We start from the raw sequence: 14,737 nt of genomic DNA on the forward strand, positions 1-14,737 counted from the left end.
ATAATAATAATAATAAATATAATAATAATTCTTAAAGGAGAAAAAAAAGCAACATTATTTGGATATAAAAGATATTAAATCTGTTTGGGAACAATATACTCAGAAGTTACTTACAATAAGTTACTTACAAGATAGATACTATGGCAAAGGATATAGAAGAACAACAGATTTCATTGCATAAAACAGAGACTGAAACTGATTTGAATGTGGATTTGGAGATTTAAAAAATGCTGGATTACAAAAGTGAAATGGAAAAAGATGCTACTGTTTTGAAAATGGATTTAAAAATGCCAGACTATAAGAATGATATGGTAAACGATGCCAAAATGGATTTATAAATGAAACCAACTGAAGTCTTAATAATGAAAGAGGACATACAAATAATAAATCAGAAGAGTGACTTGGAAAGCCTTCTTATCTTGAATTTACAAAAGGAATGCATGAAATCAAGAAAACTCTTTCTTGGAAGAGACAAAAGAGGAATTACAGTACTCAAGCCATTTCTGAAAGGAGACAAAGAGAAAGAAAATGATAAGAAATCAACTTGTGGGACATTACTTGATGATGATAGGATTAAAGCTCAAGCTTTTAAAAATTAAAAAGATTTATAAAGTGAATCTGATCAAGTTAAAATATGTATTTTGTAGTTTCTGGTAGCTGTTAAAAAGGTTTCCTTTTTACTAGAACTGAATGAGGAGACTTTAAAGATCTGTTATAAGTGGAGAGATTTTCTTTTCTTTTTTTAGAGTGATGGATAAGTTTGGGTTATAAAATTGAAGTTTTTAATTAAGATTAAAATATGTTAATAATTTTGGTAGCTCTTAATAAACTTTTGCTAATCAGAATTAAATGGTGTCTTTTTGCAATTTCATTATTGATAAGGGGTGAGACATGGCAAGAATAGGGTTTTTTAATTGAAGTAGTAGAGAAGGTATACTGGTTATTTTTTACATACATGTAGTCCTCAACTTACTACCACAATTGAGCCCCAAATTTCTGTTGCTAAGCAAGACAGTTGTTAAGTGAGTTTTGTCCCATTTCATGATCTTTCTTGCCACAGTTGTTAAGTGAATCTGGCTTCCCCATTGACTGTGCTTGTCAGAAGGTTTCAAAAGGTGATCAAATGACCCCGGGACACAGCAAAGGTCATAAATATGAGCCAGTTGTCCAAGCATCTGAATTTTAATCACATGACCATGGGGATGCTGCAATAGTCATAAGTGCAAAAAATGGTCATAAGTTATTTTTTTCAGTAATTTCAAATGGTCACTAAATGAATGGTTGTAAATTGAGGACTGCCTGCATCTTTTTCTTTCTTTTTTCTTTTTTCTATTAATTTTCCTTTTCCTTTTATATGTTTTTAAGTTTGTATTACTTCTTTTAACTTTGTATTTGTAAAATTTAACAAAATTATTCTAAACAAATAGAATCTGTGTGGCAATACCTTCACTATGATGATAGGAAGCAAAACAGCTCTATATAAGATAATACACAACTGGCCCTAATTATCTCTCTGCCTGAGCTAAGGTGCAGTTCAAAAGTTCAGAGGATAGTAAATCTTTTGTCAGAAATCTTTTTTCAGAAAACTACAATGTGTCCAACATAAACTGTTGGACACAAAATTTATCTTAACAGCACAAAAAATCTGGAAAATATTGAATGATGCTAATAAGATATTAATCAAAATAAAAGAAATCTCTATGTATTGGTATATAAGATTTTGCTCTAATAACTCACTTTACTCTTGACATAATTTTTATTTTAAGCACTATAAAAAGGTTAATATCCAGACTTGGTTTTCTCTTTATTATTTCAAGATGTTAATAGCATCAATCATTTGAAAATATGATGGCCAAAATAGGGAAAAGGGAACATCTACTGTAATAAGATAAAGATATATCATTTCATCCCTCAAGTCCCTTAAACTTTCTAGAGAAAGACAGCCAGTTTAATAAATCTTTGCTATTATTACCTTTGGTGTGTCTCTCTTATCCAGTTTTGTTACATGATTTCTAAAAGCTTACTTCAATATGAATCAACAAGAAAGTTTTTTAAATAGGCCGTTGCTCTAGCAACCAGCAGGCTGTTTGGACTGCTCCCGTCACAATGACCTACTTTAGAGATCATGCTACAACACAGTTTCATAACTTGAATTTCAAGTTCATCACCACAGTGTTTTGAAGAGATCAGGCTGCACTTCTAAACAAAATCAGACATTTGTTAGAAAGGAAATAAAAACTTACTAAACTAGTCTACAGTATTTCATACAACTGCAACTTTAAAGCTTAACTAATTTAAATGCCAAATAATACAGTAAACTGAATTATTGTACTATTGATAGAATGTATTGTGAAGCTTTTCCATTCATTATTCCTCCATTTTCACTAACATGTAATCAAAATCAACATAGTTCTAATATCTACAAAGACAGAAGATGTCCATGATGCCTATGAAGATACATACTAATGATGGCTAAACCTGGTTAACATCATAACATCCACTCAGGCATCCCTTTAAAAACAAAACCTTCTCAAAGCCCTCAGGACATTTGGGCTTTTGAAAGTGTATCTGGGCTAGAAAAGGTCATGGATCCCTAAATAACTCTTCTCTCACACAATTCTACTCTGACAACCTAACATAGGGCTGGATAATATTTTAGGTCCAAGAGATTTACCATGTGCTAGTACAAACCATTAGAAATACACATATTTGGCCCACTAAAATATATGGTGGAAAGAAAAATCTGGCTCCTTTCACAGAGAAAAAATGGGAGCAAAACTGCTAATTTTTCACAATTATCAATGGTAAATGCAGCTATTTTTACTTCAAAGATCACAAAAAGGACATCAACAGATTAAATGTAGTTTACAGACCTACATTTACTATAATACGCCAAGATGCAATAAAACAAAAATCTTTTTTTATTGGAGAAAAGTGCAGGATGTAGGATGTTTTGTCCCAAGCAAAATTCTTAGGGCTGGTTATGAATTATTAAAATCTGATTGTTAAAATCAACTAAGTTGCAACATAACTTTCAATTATGAAAATATGGGCAAGAAAAATATATACCATATATATAACTGACTTTCAAATAATTGAATAAAAGGTTAATTTCCTCCCAGTTTGTATCAATCTTAGCAAGAGTAAACCTATTCTGTATAAATAACCTAAATTGAAACCTATTCTACCCAGACTTGTATGGTTCTAATCCTGCTCTTGAAAGGCTATATTTCACCCGCATAATGTTTTTAAGTCAGAAGCAGAATAAAAGCAATATTTTGGTATTTTTACCCTGATATAATATAGTAGATATGGATGCATACTATAAATATTTTTTATTTCAGTAGTAGTGACTTGTTTGCTTATCAATTTAATACAGTATAAAATTGCTTTTAAATTGAAAATCTGAGTCATGTAAGAAAGTTTGAGCTCCTTATTTTTGACTAATATGTTGTTTCTCAACCGTGGCAACTTCCGGTTATGTGGACTTCAACTCACAAAATTCTGGCTGTGGATTTCTGGAATTTGAGGTCCATATATCTGGAATCTATGCAAAAGAAAGTACCTTCACTGGTTTTCTTTTAGCACAGCTTTCCAGAACAAAAACTGACTTATATGTATGTACTTACTATGCACAGATGCTATGTGACACAGATATATAGTTTGTGACATGCTTGGGGCTGGGGTCCTCTGCTTTAGGACATAGATATGTAACTGAATTAAGAGCCAGGAGAACTGTGCACCCTAATATTGTCTTGACCTTTTCTGTGTCTAAGCAGGAAGCATTACTATTTCAATCAACTTATTTTTTTTATAATGTTTTATTGGTTTTCTAATTTTACATTTAAGTATTTAAAAAGCCACGTGGCGGTTGGGTTAATCGAAAATTCAATGACATACAAACATCTTTAGTGCAAGTCTCAAACTACCACATTAAATATTTCCTCTCTTTTCCCCTCAGTATTTACTGTCTCATGTTTAAACTAATACAATTCTTATTATATCAAATTAAAGAAAAATAACATTCTTACATTTATCAATAATTTTTAGCTTATACATATGGTTATTTTAACATTCAGTCTTTATAGACAATCAATGTCCTAATTAGTTTTTCCCAATTTTTAGTTTCCCATTAATATTTAAATTTAACATTTGATATTTATAATTTCCAAGTTTTAAGTGACCAAAATTCTCTGTATCACAATTCATCATAAAGTCTAGTATTCAGGATACACATCTTATCTATTTGAATATATTCTATTTCTCACCATCTTATATCATCTAATTAATAATACACTGTAACATTCTTATTTTCTGTTAATTTGCAAATGTCTTAAATTTAGTAACCAAAATTTCTCTTGTTTCAACATCAAATACTTCCTCTCTTTTTCTCTTAGTATCTACTATCTCATATTTAAGCTAGTACAGTTCTTATTATATCAGCTAAGTAAAAACATGTTTATTACATTTATTAGTAAATTTTTGGCTTACATATATCTTAATCACTTTTACATTCAACCTTTATAAACCAATCAATATTCAAATTTAAGTTTTGATATTTATACTTCCAAATTTTAAATGACCAAAGTTTACTTTATCTCAGTTCATAACAAAATCTAGTATTCAAAGTACACATCTTGTCTATTTAAGTATATTCTATTTTAATCCTCACTAATGAGTCAAAACCCCAATTTTCTTCAGCCTTATTCTAGCTTTCTTTCTTTGCCAACTCGCTTCCATATCCGTGATTTTAAGTCATCAAATAGTTCTCCCTCTGTTATTATATATGTTGTTTGAGATTAAAAAAGGCCATCCAGTCTCCATTTTTTTGGAAGGACTAACAAATTTTCTCTCTATTTTTCCTTCTCAACGTAGTTGTCCTGAAATGTTTATCTTCCCTTCGGTCTGTTCTTCTTCTTGATCCTCAGGTTTCTTTTGGTATATATAGAAAGTCTTTTTCATTTTTAGTGTTGTCAGTCCCTTTTCAGGGTTTTCCATTAACTGTGTTTGTTGATCAGTTGAATCTTCTATCATAGTATTTAATTGTTCTTCTATTATATTCTGTGTAGTTGGCTCTTTAGTTGTAATCAAAGTTTGGGTTCGTATATCTAGGCTGACATCTTGTTCTTTTCTGCAGCTTCTTATTTCATCAGTGGCTGTAAGAATAGTTTCATAAATTGCTTTCAACATAAAAAGAATCTGTTCCTGATCTTCTTCCATGTTCTCTTAGTGGTGTGTTAAATTAAAAGCTTTACAATCAGAGAATGAAAATAATTTTGTCCCTGAGTATAAAACACAGCTGGGCTTCTCACAGCTGATATCTGCCAAGGTTGCAAAAGTCTTATCTATAGTCTGGGCTTCAAGCCAAGTCTCTTTTAGACCATAACTAGTTGTAATATCAGGTTTAGCCACAAGATAATAATAATAATAATAATAATAATAATAATAATAATAATAATAATAATAATAATAATAATGATGATGATGATGATGATGATGATGATAATGATGATGTTGGAAGGGGCCTTGGAGGTCATCTAGTCCAACCCCCTGCTCAGGCAGGAAACCCTATACCATTTCGGACAATTTACCTGTATATGATTTGCACCCTGACTTTTGATCACAGAGTTCAAGGTAGATGTCACCCACAGCATTTAAGATTTTTGTGTTTTTTTTAAGTCCAAAATTTTTATAATCTTTTCTCAATTTTACTTCTTTTTTGTAAGTAAAAACCCCAAATCTTCAATAAGAATAAGAAATCTTTTAGTCCTCAAATTTAAAAAAGATAAAAATCCAGTTAGAATCAAGTTATTTTTTTCAGCGTTTTAAACCCCCCTGGATAGTCAATTACCACTGTTTTTGGAGGGTAGGATAGAATTTAACTTCCCTCTCTCCACAGGGGGAAAATACTTTGGGCTTATACAAGTGGAAAAAATAATTAGGATTGAAGAGAGGTTCAGATCTCACCCAGTCTCATCTGCGCTGCTTTGTAGGTGCCTGGTGGTAAATTTGACTTTGGCTGTCTGCAGCCTAGTGACAGGCCATATTTCTATGGCCGGTCTTTCCTCCGCTGGTTTGGAGAGCTGCCCCGGATCGAGCAGAAGGGCTACCGCCCTCCCGCGATGAAGCGGGGATCCCCTCCTTGCTTGTCGCCCCTACAGGGCGACTTTCGACTCTTTCCAGGGTCCCCCAGCGATGCGAAATTGGACGTGGAAGACGGAGCTCACCTTCCAAACCTCCGTGGTGGCTGTGTCGGCAAACTGGAAGTTCTCAATCAACTTCTTCTAACCCTCAACACATAGAACATCTGCAATCATTCAACTATTTAGTTTGTTTCAAACCAATAACGTGACACAGTAGGAAAAAGCAAAAGTTCCCTAAATTTCTGCAGATCTGGCTTTGTCCCTGGCATTAGAATTTTAGAGCTCATTGTGATCTTTTGATTTTTATTTGTATGAGTTTGTTTTCTTTTATATTATATATTGTTTTAAAATAGTCAGCTACCCAAGTTTTTTTAGAGTTGGGCTCCCTTGAAATCAAGTATAAATAAGATATTCATGAGTGTATTTCTCCATAAGGGTACCTCACCTTGATTTCATTTTACCCTTTTCTAAAACCATTGAGTGTTGAGGAAGAAGCTCTTTTATTGGACATTTAACATTTTACAGGAATAACCCTCAATAAATTGCTAGTTGTGAGGATATTCCTAATTCTATACCAAATATATATGAATATGCAATAAACCTTAAGAAAAAAGAGCACAATATAGAGATGAAAACAGATATTTATTTATTACTTCTAGGCAAACTGAGGGCACAACCTACCTGTAGTGTTGAACTGTAATTTTGTGCCCCCTTGAAGATTCTATAATTGTGAAAACTGATTGCAATTTTCCACTTACATTTTCCTGGTGACTCAGGAAATTGCAATTTCAGAACCTTATACAACTATCCCAAGATCACTTAAAAACAACACATCTTCTCACGACTCGGGACAAACCTTTTAGTGCAATTCCTAAAATATAATTATTTTTACTTTTGAAAAACTACTATTTACAGAAAATAGGTAGTTTTCCTTATATGAAATTTCTGCCTTCTATTTAATTTCCTGGGCAACTTGTTTTTGTGACTAGCCAGACTCACATGGCAACAATTTCTTCAAATTCTGAAATATGTAGGACTGATGATTTCTGCTTTATATCAATAAGATAAAATAATTGATATTTTATTGTACCTGAAGAACTGTCTATTTTTTATATCAAAATAGAACAATAGTTTATAAGTATTTAGTAAATAAAAGACATTTTACATAAGAGTTAGAGACACCTTAACAGAATATATAACACAGACTTCAAGAAGGTAACTTGTTGCAAATTTATTTCTCTTAATTTGTTAATAAAGAAATAAGGCCCATTCAGAAAAAAATGAGTTACACAGTAAAATGTCTGAATACTGTACTAGGTTTTCACAATATGAATACCATCACCTATGCTACAGGAAAATAATGAAAAGAGGTCAATGACTGCTATATGTCACAGCAGGCTAGCAATTATGCACAGCATGTCAGTAGGTCAGCTATAATGAAATTCATTCATAAGTTTAATGTGAATTTTGCACACATCTTACATCACAATGTTTCCAATATACCTCACTTCATCATGCCCAGAATTTTTCTATACATTTTAAGCATTTCCTCTTCATTTACTTCTTTCTCCAGGATACTTTCTATTGCCAATGGCAGTGTGCAGAGGGAAAATAAGATACAATTCTTACTAACCTGTGAATGACTATTGAATGACCTATGAAAGCAACCTATTGACACGTGTTCAATCTCTTTCTCTTGGTCTCCCTAATAGTGAGAGGTCTCAAGCAATTCCATGCACAATTTATTGTAACTTACAAACCAGGAACACTATTTGCATATAATGCTAATGATGAATGAATGAATCAACTGCTGAGAATCAAATTATAGCGATCAAGCAGAATTTATTAGCATGCTTGTTTCTGGAAAATTCAGAATCCTTGGAGGATTTCAAATAAATGACATTTAAGTGCTTAACAATGGATTTATAAAGGCCTGAAAAAAATTCTGGATACTACAACCAGGTAATTACAGTTAGTCACACAAGAAGCTGCACAATTCATGTTATGGAAAATAGCCTTGTTTTTCATTTTTCTTGCCTACTGGCTACTACTGCTGCTGCCATTATAGAAGTCCTATAACACTGATCATTGTTAGGTCAAAACAAAAAGAAAAATGTTTTCAGACTTTAAAAATATGGTATCCTAAAACCACTGAACCTTAATAAATATCTGAAAATGATTCACGCCTTGATCCTTGCTTTAGAATGTTTTAAAATATTCTACTGAAACTGTACCAGTTATACCCTGATCTGTTACACCTCAAAAGATGCCTTGCATCATTGGCAAAATTGTCTATACTAAGAATGGCTTTCTAAGATAACACTTTCCTGAGATTGGCAAGGATTAAACTTTGACTGGTACATGCAAAGGAGATGCTCTACTGATGAACAATAGCTATACTTCTGCTATTACTGAATATCTGCTTTCCATACCCCTAAAGGAGTATGTTTACACTCACTGTGCTAAATAACACAGCATGTATTTTCTAATTTTACATCTTTTTTAAAGTAAAAAAAGAACTTAAAAATAAGTTTAGCGGCATTATTTCCAACTAACAAATGTTGACAGGCCATGAGCCTTTGTGATAAGGAATACACCTTTGAAGCTTTCACTTGATCTAATTTTGATGCAGCTCACAAAAGCTTGTATTTTTACTCAATACACTTCCTATTAAACACTACATTCAAACAGGTGCATCCAATGTTCTATTCTAACTCCAGAATTTTGGGCAGATCTTTCACAAATTCTATGAACTCAATACTGGTTATGAAACATTCAATTGAAATGCATGTGTGTGCATAGCAACAGGAGGGATTGCATATGGCATTGTTTCTTTGCTGTCAGCATTGGGAAGGGACTGGAAAAGATCCAATTAGGAACATTACAGAGCATGGCAAGCAAAAGTAGGGACAGCAGCGTGACCATATATATATATACTGCTCACAAAAATAAAGGGAACGCAAATCCCTTCAGTTCCATGGTAAAATGTTCCCTTTATTTTTTTTGAGCAGTATATATTATAACTAAGCAACAACTAAGTGTCTTTTACAATCTTTTACAGTGCAAGGAAAATAATGTGGAAATCAAGACAAAAAAATCATCTCTTGTACAATTTTCATCTCATGGGGCCTTGGTAAATGTTACCCAGGTCTATTGTCTCAAGAAATGTGATTATAAACATCCATTTTGGATCAGCTAAAGGATTACAGAGCCATTTGATTCGTGCAAAACCTTTTAACATCTTCCAACACAAGCTACCTAATACCAATGATTTGGTATTAATCTTCTAGCTAAGCCTTTCCCCACGTCGTAAGGAAAAGCCAGGTTAGCCTTTTGCAGTTTGTGTAACCTTTTATGCCTTTCCTAGGAAACCAGGGCTGAATTCAGAGGAAAATAAGCGCACATCAAGCCCGTTTCACCGAAAGCTGGCGGGCGGGAGTCGCCATCCCCCTCCCCCCTTCCTGCCGAATGTTGTGACGTCAGAAACGATTCCTAAGGAGGCCGCGGAGACCCGAGGTTGTATAATCAGAAGTCGGTGCGCATGCGCATCGCCTTCGAGCGGGGTTGAGAACCGAGCAGCTCCATCCGTGGAGCCGCCGCCTCCGCCGCCGCCTCGTGCCCACTCACCTCCACCGGTTGATTCCCACGTTGGAGGAGCCCGCAAACCAGGGGTCCAAGATGTACACGCAGCGCACCGTATCGGCCCCCTCGATGACTTCCCTCAGCGCTGGGTTGTCGTGGAGCCGAAGCCCCTTGCGGAACCAGTGCACCGAGTTCACCCCCATCTCTGACAGACGGCCCGACTCGCCCAGGAGGTCGGCTCGCCAGGTGGAAGGAAGAACGTCGCCGGCTGCTCAGTAACGTGTGACGTTGGCTTCGCGGCTCATGTCGGGATAGATCCCGTTACTAAGGGCCCGTTCTCCGGTCAAACCGGGGGCGAGGCGAGAGGAACCGAGGGCGGAAGCCTCTGCTCGAGCGCGTCTCTTAAGACCCGGTGGAGGCAGCGGCTGCGGCGGTGGAAGCAGCGGCTTCGGTGGAGATGGCCGCCAGCGGGAAACACATCACCCCCTTTTTCCTCAGCCTCACACGCCCACTCACAGCTGGGGAGGGAGCCCCACAACGTTCCGTAAACGCGGCGGCAACGAGAGGGAGCGGCTCGGTCGCGAGGCTTCTTCCTCCTGGCTTTTTCCACAAGCGCTGCCTCGCCTCGCCGCAAACCCGAACGCCGCTCTCTCCTCGCCGCTCGCCCTGTGACTCTACGCAGCTCTGCTGAATGACGGGACAGCCGAGCCCCGCCCCCTTTTCCCCATTGGCCGCCGCCTCCACGTGATCGCCACCACCTCACGTTTCTCAAATGTGTTTTGTCTGGTGGGGGAGCGGCGGTGGGTCTCGCCGAGTTCCAACGTTGCCATGGCGTTATGCAAGACCTGGCCCGAAGGAGGAGGCGGGAGCGAAAGTGGGCGCACTTCTGAAAGAAGCGAAGTGCGTGCTCGCAAAGAAGCGAGGACAAAGAGCGCGGGGGGCGGCTGAGTGGCTCCTCTAATCACGCCCTCTGTCCCCAGAGAGGGGGGGGGAAGTGTGAACACGGGGCTTGCGTGGAGGTTTCTATGAAGCGAGTTGATTAGGGCATTCAGACGAATCCGGCAAGGATCCGTGCATAATACACACGAGGAACCAATGTATCTTCTTAAGTGCTCCCATCTACTGCGGGTCCGCTTTCTTTCCCCTCCCCCCCTTCTTTCTGGATAGGGGTGCGTGGATTCTGCGAATGCCCCCCTTGCAAGGTTGCGGTAGGCAACCGAAGCCCAAAAGAGAACGAGAATCAGAGTCTTCAAAGGTCTGCGAGCGTGTTAACATGTATCTTCGTGGTTATGGTTGCTCATTACATAATACCATTATGAAACGGTCCATTCCAAACGATTCTCTCTCCCCCCCCCTCCCTCTCCCCACCTCTCTCCGTGTGTGTGTATGTGTTTGCAGACGATCAGGTTAACTGCCCCGCACTTGGAGGCACATGATACCTTAAAGACGACTTGCACCTTTTAAAAGCAAATAATACAATAACAAAAGTCCATTTAAAGAATCAGACTTGGAAACTCCATGGACAGGGAGGGTTTTGTGTGCAAACATACATAGGGACAATACAATAAATGTCATATAGCAATGGACTTCGTCCTTATGGAGAAGCTAACAAATATCATTACCTAATATTGTGCACAAGGAGTCCATAATCTCAATCTAAATAATGAAGATACCAATATTAGATCTGAATTTGTAGTAACCCTGGGGGTTACAAAACACAAAAACATTTCCCTACCTGGGGTGGAAAAGTTTTTTGAGCCATGTAGGAGATTATTTTAAGTCAGATGCAGCCTATAATCCACCCCTAGTTTAAAGGATGTAAGACAGGTAATGTAGCATAATCAGCTTTGTTTTCCAGAATGCGTAAGAAGTTCAGGGGAAATGACTAGGAAGGAGGTACTGTAACATGAACTACAGCATCAGCTGCCTGTGGCAGTTGCCTCATACTCCCTAATGGTAGAGATTAATTTAGCTATGGAGGTATTTAGACTAAGAAAAAGGGAAGAGTAAAATGAAGCCACTTTAACATTTGTATGATTTAGCTCTTAATGTTTTGATAAAAATAGAGAATGTATATCAGGGATTCTTTACTGTTAGAATAAAATCAAGAAAGACATTTTAGAATTGACCACAATAATGCCATTTAAAATGGATGATAAATAACTCCCCTGTTAACTTTCCTTTTGAATGTTTTAGTTGAATAATGGTTTTGATGTTTGGAGAAAAAAACATAATAGTACTAGGAAGCTAATAAGGATAAATTTTAAATAAGCTTTAAAAAGATGAACAAGTCTTAGAACAGTAGATTTCAGATGGATTCCATATATATCATTCTTTGACTATCATAAACTCAGATTAATGTTTGAGCAAAGTATTTTTTCTGCACAGGGTTGAATTTTTACAATAGATTTGGCTTTATGGTGTATAATTTTCAATGTATAGTGTTATCCTGTGCACAGAAATTATATTTGAAAATTTAAATACAAAATAAAGACATTCATGTGGTTTTCTACAATGCACATTTATCCTTGGGGTGGAATGATACATTTTAATTAGTGAACATTTCACAAAAATACTTCTGTTTTTCAATTAAAAACTTATAGATTATTAAAATTAAGCTATATGCCCTGGACATTCCTACAATAGATTAACATCATTTCTTCTCTGCATTCTTCTGTTTCTTTTTTCTGAAGCCCCTTAAGAAGAACAGAGTATTTGGTTCAGCTGCGATAAATAATATTATTTGTGCATTTCATTTTTATATAGATATGGCAGCAATTTTCAGGTTGCAGCATGTATTGCTAACTGGATTTGTCCAATAGGCTATATTATAGGCTGCACACAACCCCGTATCCAACCTGGAGGCCAAATGATTCCAGGGTATACTGGTGTCTCTCTCTACTCTCACCCAATCTTCCATATGTGAGGACATAAGGCAACCTAAGGAAAGCTTCAAGGGCTTTCCTTCTGTTATACAAGATGAATGGCAGGTAAACCAGCAAGAATTGTGAGCCTCACCACATCTGGAACCGGAGAAAGCACGAGGGTTTCCAGCTGATGTTTTGCTTTATTTACATTGAGCATTTTCCCCGCATAAGGAAAAGGGAGGAAGAGTAACGCATCAGACTTCTCCCAGACTCATACTTAAACTAGAAGGCTGCCTGGCAGGGATTCAGGGATATAATTCTTAAATCAACTAGCTTTTATTTCAGGTAGTATAAAGGCCCTCTAATACAAAGAACACCAGGAACTGCAAATGGTTATGATTCAAGATAGATAAAACCTAAAGTTTGAAACTTATATTTGTCTCCTTCTCCCATCACATTCTCCCATAAGTAAGAGACCCTAGTTAGGTGGCATAAGGATTGGTTGACACTTTTCCATTTTTCTGCTAAAGACTAGTCTTAAGTTTCAAATCCTCTGTTTATTATTTTGCTCAATCTAATCTGCTCAGCAAAGTGGACATCATCTCTCTACAGGGCAGTGTTGGCTCTTGCTTTACCCTGCTTTTTCCATAGAGGTTGCCATCTCAAAGAAGGCTGAGATTTGAAGAATCTACAGCAATTATGGTAGGTGGTGGGTGAGGGGGGGGGAAATGTCTCTCAACCTCCTGTAGGTCAAAATACTGTAGCTGAGCAGAGCTACTTCATCTTTCTCACAGTTGATCCGTAGCCTACTATTTTTTAAATCTTTGTTTAAACAAACAATAACCAAATATTCTTCTCATCAGCTGGCAACCTTAACTGTATTTTTCTTTTGTGATCTTACTTTATATTTTAGCCTCATGATAACCTTATGAGGTAGCTCGCAATTGGAAAACAATCAGAATAAATATAAGATAGTCCTTATATTGTACCTGCAAAACAGTTATTATTTATTTATTAGATTTTTATCCCACCTGTAATACTTTATAAGTAACTCACGCCCTTTAAAGCACCGGATGAATTTAAAATCTCCCTGCCTCTTCACACCAGCTACTTGTACGGGAAGATCAAGAAGATGCTTCCTGACCTCTATGCCTTCACCGTCTGTTTATGGCTGAAATCTGGTGCATCCCCTGGAATTGGGACACCCTTCTCTTACGCTGTCCCAGGACAAACCAATGAAGTAGTATTGATCGAGTGGGGGAGCAACCCCATTGAACTCCTAATCAATGACAAGGTCACCCAGCTTCCCTCTTCATCAGGGATGGAAAGTGGCACCACATTTGCATCACCTGGACCACCAGGGACGGGATGTGGGAAGCTTTTGTGGATGGAGAGAAATTGGGTACCGGAGAAAATTTATAAGTAACTGAAGGCAGTGAACCCTCATAATACTCTTTCCTCCTCCTCTTTTTCCCACAACAGCTACTCTGTGAGATGGGTTGGGCTCAGAGTGTGTCACTGGCCCAAAGCCCAGACAGCTTTCATGCCTAAGGCGGGAGTACAATTCATAGTCTCCTGGTTTCTAGGTCAGCTCCTGAACTACTACACCAAGTATATTATAATGTATGTACAATATAACACGGTGGCAAGCAATCTAATATTCTTTTTGTTTGGTCTTTGTGACATAATTTACATTCTCTTTAAAAAAATATGCTCTTTTTCTCTGTGTTATGATGAAGAAACCCACAAAAATCTATGTTTTGCAAGTACTGTATTTGAACCCTTGGTCCAGGAGCTGCCATGCCCATAAAAAGCCACCTGGATTACTACATTGAAAACACATGATAGACTTACATTTAGCAAAAGTGGTGCTTAGTAGTATACTAATAGGCCAGAGGTCCCCAACCTTTTGGGCACCAGGGACTGATTCCATGGAGAAAGATTTTTCCACGGACCGGAGAGTGCGTGGTTTTGTGTGCTGCCTGCATCCCACAGATGACTTTTCAGAGTTATGGCCTTTGCAGCATCCCCATGATCATGTGATCAAAATTCAGATACTTGGCCACTGATTTATATTTATGACCATTGCAGTGTCCCAGGGTCATGTGATCACCTTTTGTGACCTTCTGACAGGTAAAGTCAATG

The 14,737-nt window shown here is 37.0% G+C and overlaps 1 protein-coding gene across 1 annotated transcript in view; it reads right to left on the bottom strand.

Moving 5' to 3' along the window:
- The window catches only part of CRY1 (cryptochrome circadian regulator 1), a 24,290-nt gene extending 13,894 nt beyond the window's left edge, over positions 1-10,396 (bottom strand). The window contains exon 1 of the mRNA XM_015812840.1: positions 9,771-10,396. Coding sequence (XP_015668326.1) covers positions 9,771-9,928 — 158 coding nt within the window. The 5' untranslated portion in view covers positions 9,929-10,396. The remainder of the gene's footprint in view (positions 1-9,770) is intronic.
- Positions 10,397-14,737: the final 4,341 nt, after the last annotated feature.

This window comes from Protobothrops mucrosquamatus, unplaced genomic scaffold (genome assembly GCF_001527695.2).
Source record: "Protobothrops mucrosquamatus isolate PMUCROS unplaced genomic scaffold, P.Mucros_1.0 scaffold113, whole genome shotgun sequence".
In the NCBI taxonomy this organism is placed as follows: Eukaryota; Metazoa; Chordata; class Lepidosauria; order Squamata; family Viperidae; genus Protobothrops; species Protobothrops mucrosquamatus.